The following is a 22165-nucleotide window of genomic DNA, read 5'->3' on the forward strand; positions in this document are numbered from 1 at the left end:
CCACCAGCTGGTGAACAAAGCATTCAGTCCTGCCCTGATTCACCAGGACATTCTCTGCAGGAAACATTACCTTCCCTAACTGGTGGATGGAGAGTTCAGTCCTGCTCTCTGCAGTGCAGTTGGATGGCGGCGGAAAGGGAAAAGGAAACAATATGTTTAATTAGGGTTTTAAAACACGAGTGGTTGTTTCATATGGTTTGAAACCCTTATTAAGCAGCAGGGCTGGCTCCTGAATCCTGCAATTGAAGCATAATATCTTTTGGATAAGTTTTCAAATGTGTAGACCTAAAGATGCTTCTACCATGATGAAAGTGGGTGGGAGACATCCCATGGCCGCCACTGTTGGTCTCTTCCCTTGGGCAGCTTGCACAGGATGCTGGAGTACGGATGAGGCATGTTGGGTGCAAAACTGGAATTTTATTTAAACACACAAGATGGGGGTTAGAACTTAATAGTTTCAATCAGAAATAATTAAGAATGTACCTATAACTTCCACTTTAAACTTGTTTCTAATTAAACTGATTTCTACTAGAATGTTGATTTGTATTACTAAGCCAGTAAAACACTTCTAGACCCTTTCTAGGATTTTGTCCTTCCCCACAGGGAAATAATCTGTGTTGCCCTTCCTAGCAAACCCCTAAGCACTCACCTATAATCCCTAGCCAAAGCCTGTCTCAGCATTTAGCAGTCAGTCCTCGATCGTAAATGAAAGACTTGGATGAAAGGTGTGTGGTGCTATCTAGAAATAAGAAATTCATCAGTTGTTGTTACATGCCTGTTATGGGAGTAGGAAAGACCTCTACATGCGATCTTGGAGAGCATGTACCAGTCTCAAGCAGACACCACTGGGCTACACAGCCTGCTATAAAGTGTTTACATGGGTAAGAGTTCTCTGTCTTGGAAAAAAAATTGGGGGAAAAATGATTTGCCTTTCCCTCTTGAAATCAAAATAGCACATCTTTTTTCTTTCAAATCTATTTACAAGAAAAAGATTTGAAGAAATCCCTAGGGTGTTGGCGTATATTTGTTTTTATAATGCTCTTACATCCTTTTCTGTTTGCTATTCCCTTTAGTTAAAACAAGAAAAAAAAATCAATAAAGAAGACTTCATAAACATAATAGACTGGATTAAAATACTAGCTAGAGGATTATATAATTAGATCTAATTACCTGCTCATAAGAAATGTGTGTTATTAAAAAAAAAAAAAGGCGGAGATGGCTTTACATATACTTTTTTGGGCGATGTGTGAAAAACCCTGCAGACTCCTCCCCTTATTTATTTTTCCACCCAGAAAATGTAATTTCTGGAGTTAGGAAAGTGGGATAAAGTGTTCTGCTACTTCCCCATAGCTAAAAGGTAAAGAAACAGAGGAACCTTTTGCAAGGTACCACGTACATTATTGGATGTCAGCATGTGAATAGGTCACAGGTTCCTCTGCAGTAATATCTTCATGATATTAATATTCTCTACAATAATATCTTGTTTCCTCCTTATTGTTCACACTCTGTCCATTTAGTTCCGAAATTGAATCCTGTAACAGACCACTGATATGTTGTCATGAATTGTCATGCTTTATTGCCATGTGTAGTATCTCCTCCATCGCCTCCCTCCACATCAGGAAAATCCCTTGCAAGGCCAAGCAAGCAAGTTGCTGCATCCTCTCCCTTCATCTTCTGTGCATCCTGGTAGAGAAGAGTGTGGCCAGTGAGAGGTAGTGGACTGTTCCTGCCATTTTACTATGAGCCGCATTGAACCATTGCAGTGTGGTGCCAACCACTTGGAGCTTGGACAGTTGCTCCAGAAAAAATACCATGATCGAAAAAGCTGCCGTGAGATCAAGCAGAATTAATAGCAACACATTTTCCCTTTTTCTATCCCGACAGAGGTCATCATATGGGTTACTAATACAGTTCCCACTACAAAACATGGCCTAAACCCCAATTGAAATGGATCTTAATGAGGCCACCTAGTGAAATAACAGAATAAATGAGATTTAGCTGGCAACAATACCTGTTTTATGTTATTAGCCAACATTTACAAACTTTGAGAGCAAGTCAGTTACACACACACTCACACACACACACAGAGAGAGAGAGCTTTCCAATTTATTAATTTTTCAGGCCTTCATTTTTTGTGTTAATGGGTTTTAACTAGGAGAAAGTTAGTTTGCTAAAAATGCTCTCGTCATATCTGGTTTGTTGCAAGCTTTTTGGAAAACAGGTAAATTTGATGATGATTGAGAGGCATTTATGTTCAACAATATATGCCCACTGGGTTTGGCAGTGGGTGAGGTTTGTGGCCCAGCATGTGGCCCCACTGTCCTCCAGCAGTCATGCTGCTCCACTGACCGTTGCTCTGCCCACCCCTTGGTCACCACAGAGTTTGCTTTGGGTTCCCGTCTAAAACCCCTTTTCAAATTGGCCTATCTGCAGCGGTCTGGGGGGGTGGGGCAAGAGTAGCGGCCCAGGAATGAACAGTCTTCACTCCAGTCCACTCCTAAAGGATAAAAGGGGACACCAGCAGCAGAGTTGACCCCAGAGCATTTCCCTTCATCTGAGGTCTGCCTGGGCACACAATAAAATGTGTCTTTCTGGTGCACATCGTCAGAGTTTGGTTACGTATTTCAGACAAAGAAATGTATTTAGTCTTTTGGCAAAACGATATTACCATATGTTGTGCAGAAGGCTTAATGGGTTGTAGAGTAGCATACAAACATCAGTGTACCTGAAGTCAACTTTTAAGTCAACATTTGTTAAAATGAATTAAAATTCAGGAAAAGTAAATTCTCAGGTCAGTAACTGTGGAAGGTTCTTGTGTATGTAGTTCAAAACCTTCTTGCAGGAGGAAAAGTCATTCGATTTACCTTGATCTCAAAAAAGATATATTCTTAACAACACAGTTATGTGATGGTTGCTTTGATTATCGTGACTCGCTGAGTGTCAAAAAATGTGGATAAATACACAATTGACAGATAAAGCCAGGGTAACATAGCTGGAGCTTAGGATGATAAGATATGTCAGTGGGAGTTTTGTCGCTATCGAAAGGGCAGGTGCTTCATGTGGAGTCCTAATTCATGCTGTCATGGGCCCTCACAGGGGTCCCAGCATGCAGGGTATTACAGTTTGTTGCTGTCACTTCCAGAAGCATTCTTTACAGCCAGATAAGACAGTCTAGAAACCAAAGTATTGCACAGTTGTTTACTAATAGGGCTGTTGGCTTTAGAAGCATAGCTGTCACCATTTTCCCTTATCTTGCGAGGAATCCTATTCGGAATAAGGGAATTTCCCTTAAAAAAAGGGAAACGTTGACAGCTATGTTTAGAAGGTCTCCCAAAAACTGTTTCAGTTACTTTGCCATTCACAAGGTTGAGTCACAACAAGCAGTTCAGGCAACCTTTTTAAAATGCCAAGTACAATAAACATCTCCATTTCCACTGCTAGTTTTCTTCTGTAATTAATATATATCTATATATTAGGCTTGAAAGGAGCATTCAGTTGTAGCCAACAGAATAGGCTGTGGTGTGTGTATAAACCCCACAACAATTACTCCAATTTCCAAATATACCTATGGCCCAATAAGGTTGCCGACCCCTGCTTTATAATTACAAGCCTTACTGATCTCAGTGGAGCTTACTTTGGAGTAGTCATGTAGAACTGCATCCCAAGGAAGTTTGAGAAGTGGTGACATAATTCACGCTTGTTTGTTTAAAATCTGTCAACTAATTTTTTTTTTAGATATGGCAGAAGTTCACTGAATTGTTTTAAAATGATTTCAGTCCCAAAACTACTACTACTACTACTACTAATTATTATTATTATTATTATTAATGTAGACAGAATAACAGGACTCAACAGTAGCAGAAATATTTTTTGGATGGAGCTATTCATCTGCTAACTTATTATAAAACTGACATAATGTTCAGGCGTGCTGATTCCCGAGAATATAACATGACAGACTGTTCAGACACAAATCCAGTTTCGTACAATACATCTCCCTTGGAGAACTCTCCAAACAGAATTCATCTGGTTGTCAGGAAAACCTGTTACTTTCTCATTTTCAAGCAAGCTCAGCCATATGGTTTATTCAGCTCCAAGTCAAATTTTATTTAGCAATGAATACAACTGTTCGGAAGGGAAAATAAATACACTTTTATAAAATCACCAGTGAGGTTCCCAGTTCCTTAAAGTGAATACTACAGTGTCTACAGTGATCCATTTATCAAAAGAGAAAAAATATGCACTGTAATTAGTATCTGCTTTATTTTGAATAATGGTGTGTTTTAATTATGTTGTTAACCGGGACTGACTGCAAGCTCCAGTGGTCATGACCAATGTCAGGGGGAGCGTCATGAGCCTGAGGCCCATCCCATCCCAGAAGCTGACTCATACAGGCAGGATGCTGTAAGGAACAGGAGAGGTGTCACCAGCTGTCAGACTTCTGTTGCATGAACACTTTCCCAACAGCTTTTGGGGGTGGGGGGTCACTGACCCTTTTGCTGGGCCAGCCACCCCTACTCTTCACTCTCACGCCATCCACAGTGGATTCGTATTACATTAAGAGTTGTTATGCAGTGAGAAAACTTAAAGTTCGGTATTGTAGAAATGTAAAGGCAGTATACAGATATAGGCTGTATACTTTGAAGACTGACTGTAGAATTAAAAGCTCCCTATAAAAAACATGCATGAGTCTGTTGGCATCCATGTTTTTTGGAAACAACAGAAGAGTGCACCTTCAGGTGTCTTTGAGTATATAGCTGGGTGGGGGGTCCAGCCTTCTGATGCCTCTCAATGTGGGATCAGTGAGATTCTAGTCTTCTCAAGGTGCACATCCCTGGATTGGGCTGGGGCTCTGTGCAAGCAGCGCCTCTATATGCAAATACAAATACAAATATAAATATGTGCACAGAAGCTAGTTTTCTTGCATACATGGTTTCTCATATATCTATGAGAATGGCCATGTATTATGCCAGCAGGGGCTGGTGTGAGTTGTGTAAAGGGCACATTTCAGTTCTATTCCTTTCAGCATTGAGAATCTGAATAACTCCTTGTTCCTAGAAGCATTTCATCATGACTAACCACCCACAACCTTTGCCTTTTATTTGGGCTTACAGGTTGTCAGCAGTCAGCCATTCCTTGACACCTCCATGTGACATGGACCCAAGTAGTTCTGAGGAGTTCTATCAAGCTGTACACCATGCTGAACAAACCTTCAGGAAGATGGAAAGCTACCTGAAGCAACAACAACTATGTGATGTTATCCTGATTGCTGGGAACCGTAAGATACCTGCACATAGGTAGGTGATAAAACATGGTAAATTAACTGTGATTTAGCCTCATCTTTGCAGACATGCCCTTACAGACTTTGTTCTGTATCTCGAGAAATATTTCACTCTTGATCATAGGTGTATATCCCTACAAGCACAGTGCGCTGCCACTACCGCTTACATGTCAGGAGTTCCAGCATCAAGTCTAAAAATGTACATGTGAACTGCATAGCAATCTTGCTGCCTAGGCAACTAACTAATTCCTAATACCGTTCTTATGGTAATGAGGGTAATGCCACTGAACTAGATCATCTACTATCAACACTTAGTACCATATTTTACCTCTCCAGTTTCCAAATCAGAGGAAAAGATGCCTCTTCTTTTAACCATCTGGTAGCATCACTGGAAGGAAAGATTACAGAGACAGCCTTGGAGGGATAAAAGATGGTGATAGTTTATCACCATAACACCTTTGCTTCCAGGGAAGGGAGAAAAGGAGCCAAGAAGGTGTAGTAGTCACTTACTGCAAGCATGTACTGTCTACCTTTCCTTCTGCATTTGCTAACCACAACAAAAGGATACAAGTTGTGCTTGGGAACTGTTGGTGTTTATTCACCGAGGAAGGAAACCATGTATAAATTGGGGGAAGGGGGGATACAAAGAGCCTGAAATAGAGCCTGAAATCTTTTTGTGCATATATGTTGAAAGCAAGTCGGAGTGAATGCAGAGAATCTTGCTGCACAACCTGGCTGCCTAGCAGTCCTTCTCATGGTGTGCTAGCCACTTGCTTCACCATCCTCACCAAAAGTTGACCAGTTCCAAGTTTTTGAACAGAATCTCTTGAGAACAGGTACTCAAGTGCCTGCAAACATTATAACCAGAAGGCAGTGAATTGCAGCTTTTAAGATACCTATTGTGGTGAGTCATCAAGGACATGTTGTTACTAAACTAATTTCAATTTGAAAATAACTATTAAAAATAAGCTGGGGTGGCTTTCTACCCCGACTGCATATAATGGCCCGTAGGGTACAGATTCATCCTATAGCCAAATGTCAGTTGTGCTGAGGATTAATTTCTACCCTGAGGTATATTCATAAGAAAGAAATGTGACATTGGTACCTGGCCAAACTTGGGTTAGTAGTGGTGACATATATGAAAAGGGCAAAGTTGCAGAACTAATTCCTCGTAAAGATTTTACAAGACACGTACCTCCGATGTTCAGCTGTAGCCCACATTCAAAGACTATTGGTAGAATTCAACATGTGCTATATTACAAATGTTCTGTCTGCAAAAACATTGCAGCTTGTCAGATGGAATGATCCCCCCTCTTGTCCCCACACATACTGTTCTAGGGGTACTTTGGACACAAACCCCAAGCCAATTTTGGGGGACAGAAGGGAAGTGTGATGAGTACAGAGAAGGGGGAGTCCCATTGTGCAAGTAGAACTCCTTCTGCCAGGTTTTTTTGGGGTTTTTTGCTGGATTGGTATGTTAGGTGAGTCCTGGCCTGCATTTCAGCCAAAGTCCCTTGAAGTCTGAAAGACATTATATTTCAAATGCTTGATTCTGTTCATCTGAAAGAACATAAGACAAAGGTATAATAAAAAGAAACCTTTTTTATGTTGCTGCTCTGATTTACTTTAGACAGTTCAGAGTGGGTACATCTTACATACTTGCCAAATTTGGAAACTGTGATAAAGTATTTGCTGGACAGTGGGAGGAGTTGCAGATTTTACAGGGGCAGGGGAAATGAGATTTCTGTTTACCATTTTTATCTAAAGGGTTAGTAGACATATTTGCATCACTGTGTGTCTGCTCACTGAATCTGATTTTCTGACTATTTCAGTTCAACAGCAATCAAATCTTTTTGAAGCAGAAAAAAATTGCTTTAATAAATATAAGCTTGCCCATGAAATAAAAACTGCATCACATTTTTACCTCATACTTAAAGGTGCATGCATGCTTGTATATTATTTCTGACTTCTAATCTGCAGTCAACAGCTCACTCTGTTCCATCAAGAATTACTGGCACATATAGTGCACTATATATTACACACCCCTTACACACCCTCTTCAAATCGAATTTTCAGGCTGTGAAATAACTTGTAAATATGAGGAACAGAACACAAGGCAGATGTTTATCATGTGACATTTATTGCAACAATGTTTCTTTAAGCACTTCTGCAACTACCATGGGCCCATGCGGATGAGAAAAAAGCAAGGCTTTGCATTTGAAGTATCGCAGGCCCACTTGCAGCGCCCTCATCCCCGCCCCAGTGCAAGGGCAATAGTTGACTGCTTTTAGCTTTTTCTTTTGACCAGCTCCTGGAAAAGTATGAGCATTTAGCCACCAATAGCACTTGTAGAAATTAAGCTCCTAGAGCTGGATGTAAGGGGTATATGGGCTGCTTGTCCACATCAGTGGAACTACATCATCCCTATTGGTAGATTATGGTAGAATGCCTAATTTCTCATGCATAACATTAGATGATCCATGTTTTCTGATAAAGGTGATAAATGCAAATGCGGGTAATTGAAAGCAGTGGGCGGAAGCTTCATATCTACATTTGCAGCTCCTCCCGCAATAAAATCCATTGTTGAACTAGAAACCAGGTGGGGTCAGGGTGGAGGGAAACTTAGGTCACTTGAAATGTTAACTTTTCCTTGGGAAACAAGGAATTGTGGTAAATTTTCCAATTGCTCAGATCTGCAACGCCCTGGATAGTGCACGTGGAAGTAGTAGGTTTAATTAAATGCTGGCTTCGGAAAGTTGGATCAAAGTATTTTGTGAAATGATGGATTATCTTTGGGCTGCATATAGCATGCAACACTCCATGGAGGAAACAAGGTTCATTAGTTTATTCCTGTAGCATAGCAGGAATTGAAAAGAAGAAAATGACATCCAGGAGACAACTGACCTTTCTGCTGAATAGGTCAACATGCCTCAGTGCCAAGATTTAGCACCACCTGCAGCCCTCTGAGGTGCAGAAAGCAACAGTTCATTGTGAATTCAGTGAGTCCAAAGGCATCCTTATTTTCCTTTTGAATACTGGATGATTTAATAGGATGTCATTTCTCAGAATTAAGATTAATTATGAGGCAACTTTCATTTCTTGTTTCACATGGGTAAACACTAGCTGTGGTAGTAGTTCACCAATGTGGTGTGTTTTTTAAATGGCTGCTCACACACAAAAAAATAAGTAAAATATTTTTATGTACATATGAAATATATGTTTAAGAGAAACCCAGTTTGCTTTGGCAACTTGCTTCAGGAAAAATGGGTCTTTTCCTCCTCAATGAAAGCCAGCATGAAGCCTCTGTCTGGATGCTCAGGCTGCCATGAATCGGGTGCCTCCCAACATACCTGGGCTGAAGTTTGGCGTGAGAAAGTAGCTTCACTTTGGTCTCATCCTGCTCCAGTCTTTGTCGAATGGGTCTGGAGTCACTGCCATGGCTATGTATATGGCCAAGACCCTTCTCCCGCTACAGAAATGCAAGGTAATGCCCACATCAGGGGAGGGCTGTATTTCTTAGCCCAGCTTTGGGGGTCACGAAGATGCTTGACATTCTTCTCTGCTGCCCATTCTGGTGACTGAGGGCAAATATAGCCAACTCGATTTTGTAGACTGGGTTGAAGATATCTGACCACCACTTAGCAAGGACCTACCCCAAAGATATTCTTAGTGCATAGTCTATCACAGAATGGGGCAGTTGTCTCCTAGAGACAATGGGAGGCACTACTCTTTTTCTTGTAGTCAATCTAGAGAGACAGACCTACAAAGCTTTACAGGCACCTTCTTCACCTCTGAGATACAGCGAGCATTATTATTCTAGAAGTTTCAAACCTTCCAGGGACCATTCCAGGTCCCATTCTCACATTCAACAGCAGGACTCTTCTTCTCCCAGCATTGAATCATGGAAAGAATGATACCATTCAGGAGCTAAGATTGAGTCCAGGCAGGGAACTCTCTAACTATTCCTTCCATCACAGGACAAATGGAACGCTATTATTGTTTGTGTGGTACCAACATTCCTTGACCTGCTAATGCTTATTCTTTGATAGCTGTTTGACATTGATTGACCTTAAATCAAAATAACCAATGTGTTACTAATTTTGGTGTGTGGTGATGTGTAGTTTTTAAATGTTACTTTTAAATTGATTGATTTTCATGAAATATTAACCTTTCTTAAAGTGAGATCCTATCCATGCATACGGTGGTCCTAATCCTAGATAACCGCGCATAGGATTGCCATCTGAGTCAAACTAGTGTGCTTGATTTTCATGACATTGTTGTTTTTTAACATTTCATTTTCTTAAAGCAGGGGTGGAGAGTAGCTGGGGCTTATGAGAGTTAGATTTCAACAACATCTGGAGGGCTACTAGTTCTCCACCCTTGAATTTCACAGAAGGTTGCTTCTATTTTTAATTTTTTAAAAATCTTTATTGATTTTATGTATTAAAACCCTCCCCCACAGAAGAACAAAAAAAAATTACCTCACATACAAAGAAATTTTTACATATAAAATAAAATTCTTCCATATATTGGGACTTCCATCATCCTCAATATGGGTCCATCATTGGTCCATCATTACCTTGTTGACTGCATATTTGCATACAGCAGGATGCTTCTAGCTGAGCACATTGAGAACAGGACTGTTTAACAGTTAATGTGAAATGTAATGGATTAATTAATACTTGTGATCTTCTTTTCTTTTCCCAGACTTGTTCTCAGTTCTGTTTCTGATTACTTTGCTGCCATGTTTACAAGTGATGTTTGTGAAGCCAAGCAAGAGGAAATCAAAATGGAAGGCATTGACCCAAGTGCACTCTGGGATCTTGTTCAGTTTGCATACACAGGTACGGAATAATATGCACTAAATTATATTTTCTTAAATGGAAACTTCTTTAACCGCAAAGACACATCTGAACCATAGTAAGCGCAAAGAATTGCAAAAAGATGAGGGAAAGTTGAATGCCATGTCTTTGTAATATTTATGTGCCCCATGCTCTTTGTTGGAGTTGCCTGTGCGCTGGAGAGGAATTAATAGTTGTAATTAACATGTGGGAGGGCCTTTGGTTATCAGCAATTGTTGTGTGTGGTTGTGGGAGGGAATTATGCCCTTGACCCTTAACAACCTGAGCCAGTCACCCTTTTGAGGTCTAGGAGTTGTTGGTCTTAATGCAGGTTTGCTTTGCGCATGTGAGCATGGACCTTCTCTAAAGAAGTATGCAGTGTTTCAGAATGCTTGATCAAATGTGTTGTGATGTGTACGTGTGTGTGTGTGTGTGTGGTTGATGCTATAGTTTGGAGCGGGAAAGGGGTTAGCCTGCCCCATGTCTACTCTAAATTGCATCTTCCAGAACTGGGATAGAATCATTGGTTTTTAATGCCAGTGAACTGCTACATATGTTGGTGTGTAATGTGCAGTTAGACCCTTATTAGTATCCTGAGATGATACAGGAAATACACCCTGTTCACTGAAGTATAAAAAATACATGAGACTTTCACAAACGTACGTGGTTACAAGCAGAATGTCAAGCTCTGCACAGAACTGATAAGGTTTTAGCTTAAATAAAGCATACTATCCTTAGAGGAGGAGGGTATTAGGAAGATGAGTAGAAAATTAAACTGCCAAATTGCATGCATTTTATTGACAATGAAATTTTAATGTATCTCTGACCAAGCAGCACCCTCAGCAAAATAAATTAAAACTTCAGTATGTAATGAATATCTCTAAAGCAAAACATGTTTAGTCTGAGGAAGAAACAATGTGTGTGCGCGCACACATACACACACACATATACATTGTAATGTTTATGTTAACTAAATTTCCCACTTCCATTAAGTGTTTTAATTGAATATTAAGGTATTTGTTAAAACATTCCCTTATTATAATGGGATTACTCTATGTAGTTTTACTATGATAACTCAATACAGAGTTTTCATTACAACATAAATGAAATTACTGTTTCATTAGGATTGCCACTTTAATTCACATGGTATGTATTATGCAAATGTATAAATAACATATTGCAGCAATTTATGCTTATTTTCCCCCAGAATGCCAATTACTTAGCTAACCAAGAGTGGCTAGTTTAAAATATATGTACGTTTTAATATGCAGAGGAAAATAAATCTTCACCCAATATGGCAACATCTATCTGACTATTCAAATAGGTTTTCATTTGTGTACCACCCATCTGGATTTTCTCATCAAAGGAGAGGTCCAGGTGTTGGGGGACACATGTTCAGTGACAGATTATCTGAATCCAAGCATCTGCTTTCCCTTCAAGATGTGGCCAGTGCTGTAAGAACTGATAGTGACAATAAACTCTTTGCTCTGGGCAGACCATCAGCCGGTTGTTAAGCACAAGAGTCTCTGGATTGGACTCCATATACCGCAGAGAAAAATGCTGTCCAGCTATATACCTTTAAGTTCTGACATCTCAGAACTGGCCTACACGTAACATGGGTTAAAAGTATCATTAGCCAGCCCTGGTGTCTCTTAGAGAACACTTGGAGGAGATAAACAATAACTCTTGGAAGAGGGTCGTTTCATCCTAGTGGTGAAACTAGCCTTATCTGTATGATATAAAAAGAGTTTGGGAATGGACCTTGCCAGGAAGCTTTTGAAGCAGACTATTTGACGCACTCATACAGATGAATAAAGCAACTACATTTGCAATGGTTTCTAAAATAGCACCATTGTATAAGAATTTCCACTGCACTCCTTTTGTTCCACCTAGCTATATTAAGCATTTGCAGAAATTGAGAGAATGGTTTTTACAAAGTTTTAGTTAAATCTGGTACCTTCAAACGTTTTAGATGGCAGATACAGGAACAGGTCAGATTCTGAATGCATCTGTCCTTAGGGTTAAAATAGTTTGAACACGTATATATTATTATATATTGTCCTTTGTACGATTTCAGAAGTTGTTCATACTTAGTGCTTATCAAGGTGACACAAATAATATTAGTATTCATAATGGGATTGTGTCAGCAATATCCTGCCACCCAAGCACTGGTTGTAAACTTGTTAGTAATGGAACTGTAATGCAGAGATACATGCAGTTTGCTGAACTTCCTTTTTATGATTTTGTTGTAAATGTTTATAGATTCTAAAAGGCCAAGACTCTGTAATACTTGAAGGGGCCCATCATTTGCTTTGTATTGATAAAAAAATGTATCTTTGGTTGCATACAAAGCAATAGGACATTAATTTAAAGCAGGCTTGCACAGATTATAACCGACCAAATTGATTGTAGGCCACCACAATGTATGGCAGCTGGAGAAAGTCCCTGGGGCTGAGGTTCCTCACCCCTCTGTTATTAAGATAGTGTGGTACTTCCTGAGGTTATAAATATCAGCCTGCTTCTCTCCATGATATAATATAATTCTTCACTGTACACCTATTGGCTGTCCAGAATCCTTGTAAGAGGAAAGACATTCTCACAATATAGTGTACTATAGCCACTTTAAGAAAACCTCAGTCACTTACAACCCCTCCCCTCCTCCCTTGTTAATCAAGCCTAGGACAAACATACTTGTTTTGTACCGCCTGGAAACAATCTCCCAGGGCCACCAAGGGCGTGGGGAACCTTTGTCCCTCCAGATGTTGTTGAAGTACAAATCCCAAGTCTCTAAGTGCTTGGGCACACTAACCCTGCCTTTCTATGTTGCTGAGTTGTGCTGCTCCTTCGCCCCTCTAGTCTGTTATTCCCCTGAGTGCAACCCAGGCAACTGAGATGATGACTGGCATCTGTCTCACAACCCGAGATAATCATCCTTTTTGTTGTCTTCAAAGAGGTCCTCAATGTAATCATTCTCCTCCCCTCTCTAACCCAATGTTCCTGCCTTTTTTCTCATTCCTGCAACAATCCCACTCTCCCACCTTCATCTTGTTCAGGCTAAAGCCGTACTGTGCATTTGTGTCACCAGCTCACCCCACAATCTCTCCTTCTCCCAACTCTCCCTTGCCATTTCTCTTTTTCCTAGGAAATCCTTGTAATTTCCCAGTTAATTTCTGTTTCAGTATTCTTTTAGTTAAAAACTTTAATTTTTTTAGATCTATGACTTGTTTCTGTTTCTCCCTTGGCAAAGGCTAAACAATCTGAATATTATGCATGCTTGCTTCTTTGTATTTTGGTTGCCATGCTAGTAGGACGTGGCCCCACCAGGCTGACATCAGGCTATCCATGGCTGGAATAGGGCCAGAGTTACATTGGAAAGATTTCCCAATGCACCATTTGAACTACATTTCCTCAGGCATTAATATTCCAGAAGGACTTAGTCCCTGAACATAGAATGTTAGCATGCAGCTGTGTAGAAACATGTGTACTGAACAAACCACAAAACCATGGTTTAGCACTATGTGGATGAGCCTTCATGAGCCTGAGCAAAGGCTTGCACATTATTCTTCCGCTCCCCACTCCCCAATAGTGCATCAACCCAAACTTATGTATAGAACCAAGGCAATGGAATTTGCATGTTTTTAAGGGTACAGAATGTGTCAGCAGAGCCTGTTCACAGGCACAATGAATACTCAGGCTGGAACTAGCAAGTGCAATCTCTTTTCCTCCCCACACAGACTTAGATTTATGTAGATGTATTGCCTGGTCAGGTCTTTAGTGAATGGTGAAAGACACACAAAGAGGAGGAGGTAATAAAAGTAGTATTTTAGTATATCTTTTTCCTAAGTATTTCCGGTACAATAATTTTTTTCCTGCAATCTCTTTCATTCCTTTAATACACATATACTGTAGTCTGACAAAACTGAAGGCAAGATTACCAATTACATGTGAAGGATACTTGCAGGCAACCTTTTCAAGATTTTGTCTGAGAGGAATCTGTAATTACCTATCAGAGCTCCCAACTGCTGCCAAGAAGTTTAAGTGAGGTACTCAATGGTAGTGCAAGCCACAGGTATTCCCATTTCACATCTGTCTCATTTTTTTCCAGATTATAAACATTGTTTTAGCCCCTTTTAATGATGTATTTGCATTCATTTTACCCTGCTGTGCGTTCATACATTTATCCATCCATTCATTCATTCTCTCTCTGTATCTGCAGGTGCTGTAAAGAAGTTCATTACTGTACACAAGTCACTCTTTCTCATTCCTCATTGTCATTTACTATTCTACCCAGTGGACGTGGGGAAAAAATAGGCACTTACAAATCTCTGGAACTGTTCACTGCCGCCACTATATTGGTAATAGACGTCTCACTCCTATCATCCATTTCACAAATAAGGGGGGCGGAGTAACACAAAGCACTGGTTCAACTGCAGCTCACAGCCCATGTTGAAATTGTTGTGTTCACTGTGAGGTGATGTCCCCTTGCGCTGGCTTACCGCTGCAAGGTGAAGACCCATTCACACAAGCAGTGTAAGGTCAGAGGAGGAGATTAATGGAAGATTCCAGTTCCTCTTCATTGATTAGAAAAGTCACAGCACCCCCACCAATGACCTCTTGTGAGGCTTGTTACTTGTATGGTAAGTCATTTGATGCGTCGACTACAATAGTTCTTATCCCTGCTGTATCTGGCATTTGCTTCTGTAAGCCTTATATGAGTCATTGAATGAAGACTAATTTAGGGTAGAACTGTAAATTTCCTCAAGAAACCAAGTTTGTTGTTCTAGTCAGGTTGTCCCAGTCAAGGACTTTTAAATATGGGGGTGGACAGCTGAACTATAGCTGTGGGAAGCTGAGCATCACACTTGTGATTAGCCTAATTTATGCTGTAGTGATCAGATTAAAATTAAATGGTTTCTTGGTAATTGCAAAAAAATGAGAAAATTATTAACATCTGTGAGTACTCAATAGGTTTACTTTCTTAACATGCCCAGTACACATTGTCACCTTTCCTGACGTGTATCTCCCCCCCCCCCCTTTATTATACCCAGCTTTAAAGCCTCACTGTTACAAAACCAAACATTTATATACACACACACACACACACACACGGGTGTGTGGGTGGGTGTGGGTGGGTGGGTATATATATATATATATATATATATATATACACACACACACACATATTGGCTCTTATCTGGCTAAAATTGTTTCTGACCATTTCATGTCCCCACCAATGGAACATGCCACTTGGCTGACTTAGACTTTGGGCTCACCCAGACTTCCTTTTGTGCTCCATTTCTAGGCACAGGTTCAGGCTTTAAAGCTGCATGTTCAAGCAGGGGTTTTTTTTTGTCCTGGAACTTTCCCCAGGAACACCCACATTTTACCGCTGAATTGGAGCAAAATGCAATCAGGTGTTCCATGGATTGACATTTGCTCAGATTTTGTGGGTTTTCCCAGGAAAAGCACTGGAACAAGAAAATCTGCTTGGACATGGTGCTTTAAAACATAGACCTGTGCCTGGAAAGCATGTCGCAAAAGGAAGTATGCATGAGCTCTTTATTCTAGGAGCGGGGTAGGAGAGCTGAAAATAATGTCAATATATTTCACATCTGGCAACCAATGCACAACCATTTACCATAAGTAATGTATTTAGTGTTAACTCTGGAAGTGTATACTTGATTCTGACCAAACTAAGCCCTCTAGAGCAAAATACACACCAGGAGTTAACATTACTTCTGGTAAATGAGCCACCATAGCTGCTAGAGGGCCATGAAAATTTGTGTCCCGGACTTTTTAGACTCTACCAATTTACTATCTGAAACCAAAGGAATGCATGGATTGCCATATGTGATTCCCCCCCCCCCTTCTCTACTACCCCACTATAGAGAGTATGCATTTGTTTTTAAAATGAATTAAAAAATCAACAGCATGAATCCATTCACTTCATGTTTTTTAAATTAATGAAAAACTAAACAAAATGAGCCAATTTACTTCATTAATTTTCATAATTAAAATGAATGGAAATTGAAATTAGGAATGAAACAAAAATATTATAGTTCTTGGATTCATTTCCCCATTTGTTACAGTTGAGATGAAGAAATGTAACACTCTGGAACAGCCTTCATATAGGCCAGAGAAAGGAAGAGCGGGGAGAGGAAGGTAGAGACAGATCATTAATATACATTAGGAATTATTTAAAAATGAGAAATATTTTGTTCCATCTACAGTTTGGTAGGTCTGATCCTTTGGAGGGGCAAAATCATGCCAATTGTATGCAAAACACAGACATTTCAGGCAGGATAAGAGGATCTGGGTCTCCCATTGAAAGCAATGGGGAGATCATTGCGTGGGTGACTTTTTCCATTGCCTCTAAAATAGCAATCTTTTACCCAATCTGTCATAAATTTGGCAATTCTGACACCTTGGAAGGTCCATCTGCTTAGAAGGAAAACACTTTACATACCACAGGTGTTTAGTTGTTTCTCCCATTCAAAGCAACAGAACGTGTGCCTTTTAAATGGCCTGTTAAACAGCCTGCAATCCTCATCTGAGGCCCTTCTTTGTGTGCCTCCACCATGTGAAGTCCGAAGGGTGGTTCCACGAGAATGGGCCTTTTCTGTGGTGGCTCCCTGTTTGTGGAATGCTCTCCTCAGGGAGACTCTCCTAACACCATCATTACATATTTTTAGGAGCCAGGCAAAAACTTTCCTCTATGGCCTTTAACTGTGTTTTTTCGGAAATGGGTGGCATGTTTTCAATATCTCTTTGTGGTAGTGGCGGTATGGTTGTTAGTCTTGTAAGCCACTTTGACTTGTCCTGGGCAAGATAAAGTGACTGTCAAACGGAATAAGAATAAGAATCTGCTATCAGTTTGGCTTTTATTTCCAGTATCCTGTTGTTGACATACAGTGGTACCTCGCAAGACGAATGCCTTGCAAGACAAAAAAACTCGCTAGACGAAAGGGTTTTTTGTTTTTTGAGCTGCTTCGCGAGACGATTTTCCCTATGGGCTTGCTTCGCAAGACGGAAACGTCTTGCAAGTTTGTTTCCTTTTTCTTAACACCGTGAATACAGTTGCGACTTGACTTCGAGGAGCAACTCATAGAACGCGGTGTGGTAGCCTTTTTTGAGGTTTTTAAAGACTTTGGTGATTTTTGAAGCTTTTCCAAAACTTTCCCGACACCGTGCTTCGCAAGACGAAAAAAATCACAAGACGACAAAACTCGCGGAACGAATTAATTTCGTCTTGCGAGGCACCACTGTAGTTACTTTGAAAATGTGTAGAAGATTAGAACCCATTTCAGCCTTCTCAATCCACAGCCATCTCAATCCCTTTCAAAAATGTGTTGAACCATTCATAACTTGCTCCCCCAGGCGACATGCTGCATTCATCTGAATCTGCAATCACTTTTAAAAAATATTTTTTATTATTTCTCTATCCCACTTTTCCTCCAAAGACCTCAAGGTAGCCCCCCTTCTACTTTATCTTCACAGCAACCGTAAGATGGAGGTTAGGCTGAGAGACTGAGCTTCCTGGTTGAGAGGGAACTAGAACCCAGGTCTTAGTCTGACACTCTAACCACTATAGCACACTGGTTCTGGTAAGAACCTACCTTAGTATGATGTTTGTACCTAATTTATTATTGTTACCGCTTGGATTTACAGTGAGTCCACATATAGACTCAAGGCTGCCTCACTGGACGCACAAGCTCTTGTGGTTAAAGGCTGTAAGCTGATTTAGCAATTACAGTACATGCTTTTGAATCCATCTAGTATCCACTATATAAATCTGATTAAAACAAAGCTATTATGGTGTCAGTCCTCCATCCAGTGAAAGAAAAATTAGGATACCGATCTCACAGGAATAGATTACTCAATACTTCAAATGTATGATTTGTTTTATAGTGCAATGCAATATTACCACTGGGTAATATTGTATGCCAGATTCTTCTATACTGCAGTGAGCCAGCTGTGCAATGCTACTCTTTTGGAGAACTGACGCCTAATAAAGGAGACTTAATTGAGGAGTGCAGAGAAGAAGGGGGCAGTATTAAATTTTCTTCTAAAACTTTCCCAACACAAGCATGCTGACGACTCAGTAATCGTGTGAAGTTTTTCTATTTTTCATCTGCTTTCATAACGATTAAGTATTTCCCCCTTCTTGCTTCTTTGTTAATTGCAGTTGCAATTGGCTCTATTAGTTTAAGTGATGCACACATATGAGTAGCAAAATTTGCATGTGTGTCTTAATCTCTTGTACAGGTTGCTTGGAACTTAAGGAAGATACCATTGAAAACCTCCTGGCAGCTGCGTGTCTCCTTCAGCTCCCTCAAGTAGTTGAAGTGTGCTGTCATTTTCTCATGAAGCTTTTACATCCATCTAACTGTTTGGGAATCCGGGCATTTGCAGATGCTCAAGGATGCACAGAGCTGATGAAAGTGGCTCACAGCTATACCATGGTAAGGCAGTTCAACATACCTTATCACAGGAGAGCAAAGGGTACATAGATTTCGCTAGCATTCAGATATTTTCTTATGTTTTTGTATTGTTTCTTCATACCTTCTTATGCAGTATGCTTTATAGAAAATATTATAGATTGCAAAACTATAGCATTAAGAACTGGATAGTTTGATTTATCCACTATCTGCTCTTTCAAATGATTATATATAACATACTTATTTCCTTGATTGAAATTTCATGTTCTTTATTATTTAGCTCCTTGGTTAGATAAACCTGTGTGTTCTGATTTGGTGATTTCAAAGTAGGCTTATCTCATTCCAATTTAATATATCTGTTCTTTCAGCCAGGTTGATAGAAAAAGTGACATAATAACCCTTTGTGGGCAGCTGCATGGGTACAGACAGAAACCGGCACCATTGTATATTGGCATCCCAGTTAGTTCCCTTTGCATCTTTATCTTATAATAAGAATTTTCCATTCTTGTCACAATGGATTCTCACTACTAGAAATTCTGACACAGGAAGGGCGGGGGGGGGTGTTTTCCAAAGGACCCCAAGAGTACTGTGGAGAAATGCTATATATGTGTGGGTTTGCTTACGTTTTTGTTTAAAAGGAAGATACGTTATGGAACCTCTCACAGGCATGAGGCCCTGTTTTGTTACAACATGACAAGCCTTTTCACAGTGGTTGCTAGGTGACATTTTTGGCAGGAGAGAGAGATTGTTTGAAGGTTTGCTAGACAGGGCTCAAATTAGGCAAATGGCAGTTAGTTGAACAATTAAAACTCCATTGGGAGTTAACTATAGGAGAAAGACGGTTGGAATTTGGACTGTTGAGGAGTTGCTTCAGGAGAAGAGGTGTGGAAGTAATTAGTGGGTGGTGCATTTGGATAATTGACTTGAGGAGAATGCCATTTAGAGGCAAGAGTCAACAGCAGTAGCCCTTGAGTACATACTCATAAGGTGCAAAACTCATCTGGCACCGTAAGTCTCCAATATGTGTAGTATCAGTATATTTGTGTGTGTGTGTATGAATCTATTGATTGATCGGCCTATCTATCTGGAACCCATATTAACTTTATCCTGTGTCTGGTGGTGAAGTTCATCTCATGCTCAAGCCTAACCACGTGACTAAGAGGCTGTGTGAAGCTTTCTGGGAGAATGGGTGGTGGTGAAGGTATTTAAAATACACAGACACCAGTACTTGTGTATAGATAAATGAGTCTGAGGCACCAGGATTCCTGACGTTGTGGTGGTAGTGGTCCACAAGACCTGATATACATATCAGTATAACCGTGGGATGCGGGTGGTGCTGTCGTCTAAACCACTGAGCCTCTTGGACTTGCCGATCAGAAGGTCGGTGGTTTGAATCCCTGTGACGGGGTGAGCTCCCATTGTTCAGGCCCAGCTCCAGCCAACCTAGCAGTTCAAAAGCACATCAAAGTGCAAATAGATAAATAGGTACCACTCCAGCAGGAAGGTAAATGCTGTTTCCGTGCGCTGCTCTGGTTCGCCAGAAGCAGCTTAGTCATGCTGGCCACATGACCCGGAAGCTGTCTGCAGACAAACGCCAGCTCTCTCGGCCAGTAAAGCGAGATGAGCGCTGCAACCCCAGAGTTGGCTGCGACTGGACTTAACTGTCAGGGTTCCTTTACCTTTACCTTTATAGCCACCTAGTTTTACACACTCACACCCACAAAGTTTCAGTTTGCATTTACTTCAGTAAAAGGGGGAAAAGGTAGCTTGATTGCTCCTGTTATCAAATGCTCTTTCAAGGATCATAGGAAACTGCCTGTGGTCAGACTATTGATTCATCTAGCTCAGTATTGTCTGTACTGACACATGAATGGCCCCTAGGAAGGGGCACCACATGCACCTTGACCCCCAGCAGCTGCACAGTGCAGGGGCAGCAGCCGAAGTGCTGGATTGACTCTGCTGCTGTGCTTGCACTGCTCCAGCCTCCCTGCCGCATCCTCCCCTCCCTTCTGATAAGCACACTGACATGATTGATGGGAGGTCAGGTGTGCAGCGGGTCCCTACTGGATGGCTGCCCTTGTAATTGACAGTAGACATTTCCCAGAAGCTGGGAAGTCTTTCTCAGTCCTACATAACCCTAACCTGGGATCTTTTCAATCTAAAACATGTGCTGTTCTACTGACTTACAGTCCTTCCCCTAAATTTGATTTGGATCAGTTAAAATTATTTTAGATACAGAGAAGCTTTCGTTATTTTCATTGCATTTTAACAATTTATGCTGTGCCATTATAAAAATGTCCGCATGGGATTATTTCCACAGTGTTTGAGTGTGCACAAAAGAATCTTTGGGTTCTAGTTGTGACATGAAATTAAGTGTCTCATTATAATTATAATTATAATAAAGGAGTTTCAGGACTGGGCGTAAGGCACATATCTATATCTAGCCATAATTGCATAATTGCATAGTATTGAAGTATCACTACTTATAACCCAAAACTTAAAGCAAATACAACAATGCAACAATTTAAATTAAAATATAGAACTATGTTCCTTGTGACTTGATACTGTTAGTAATATTTGGCTACACTTTATTGTCTGCAGAGAGAACTGTTCCTTCTGGTCTAGATTGAAATTATTACTGTAGTAATAAACAGAGCCTTAAATGCAGCTGCTGTGATTGCCTAGCCAGATATCCATTAGAACAAGCATGGCTCTTGGTCAGATGCTTAGATTGGCTGGCAGCTCTTCAGAGATGGAGGGACTCATCATGGAATGTCAGTCAAGAGGCAAGGAAGGCAGAGGTGCAGACAGAACTCTCTGCTGGCTCCTTGTCTTCAGGGACCCAGGCTACTCGCAAAGGGGGACCTGGAGCTTTACAAACTCTGGCAGTGGATTCATTTCTCATAACACTTGGTTTCCAGACAATTGATCAAATTTGTCACCCTCCTCTGCTCATGTCCCAGATTGTTAATATCCTTCTTAAACTGTGGTTCCCAGAACTGGACAGAGTACTCCAGGTGTGGTCGGACAAAGGCAGAATAGAGCAGGACTATTACTTGCCTTGATTTGGAGACTAGACTTCTGTTAATACAACGTAGAATAGCATTAGGGGTTTGGTTTTGTTTTTGCTGCTGCCTCACATTGTTGACTCATATGCCAATACCTCATCTGGATGTGCTGATGTAAGTAGAAGATGAATTTATATGTTAATCCTGTTGCTGTGAATTGGCTGCACATGCTAAAGATCTTCAGCAGCAACTATGAGAAAGAATGTTTAAATGGGAATTTTACCAGTGTAGTGTTGGTTTGATTTTGCGTTTCTGCTCCATTTCCTACAGAAGTCAAAATTTCACTGATATCCTTCAGGAATTAACAGTCTTCACGGAATATGTATAATTCAAATGAGCACTTTAATCCTACAGCTACACATTTTTATTCCTGGATTGCAAACTGGTTTCTAGCACCTCTGCTTCTTGCACCATTACAAAAGTTGGTATTCATTCAGCTGCTATAGTTACATGATTTTTAGAGATTACAATTACCTGTAGAATATGAGGCACTTCCAAATTATTTAAATAAATAAATAAACAAATAAATAATAACAATAA

The 22165-nt window shown here is 40.5% G+C and overlaps 1 protein-coding gene across 5 annotated transcripts in view; it reads left to right on the top strand.

Moving 5' to 3' along the window:
- The window catches only part of KLHL1 (kelch like family member 1), a 130126-nt gene that overhangs the window by 20954 nt on the left and 87007 nt on the right, over positions 1 to 22165 (top strand). For all 5 annotated transcript variants that reach the window (XM_081003048.1, XM_081003046.1, XM_081003044.1 and 2 more), the window contains exons 2-4: positions 5112 to 5294; positions 9986 to 10122; positions 18385 to 18581. In XM_081003048.1, coding sequence (XP_080859174.1) covers positions 5112 to 5294; positions 9986 to 10122; positions 18385 to 18581 — 517 coding nt within the window. The remainder of the gene's footprint in view (positions 1 to 5111; positions 5295 to 9985; positions 10123 to 18384; positions 18582 to 22165) is intronic.

This window comes from Podarcis pityusensis (assembly GCF_964106645.2).
Source record: "Podarcis pityusensis genome assembly, chromosome: 4".
Taxonomy (NCBI): Eukaryota; Metazoa; Chordata; class Lepidosauria; order Squamata; family Lacertidae; genus Podarcis; species Podarcis pityusensis.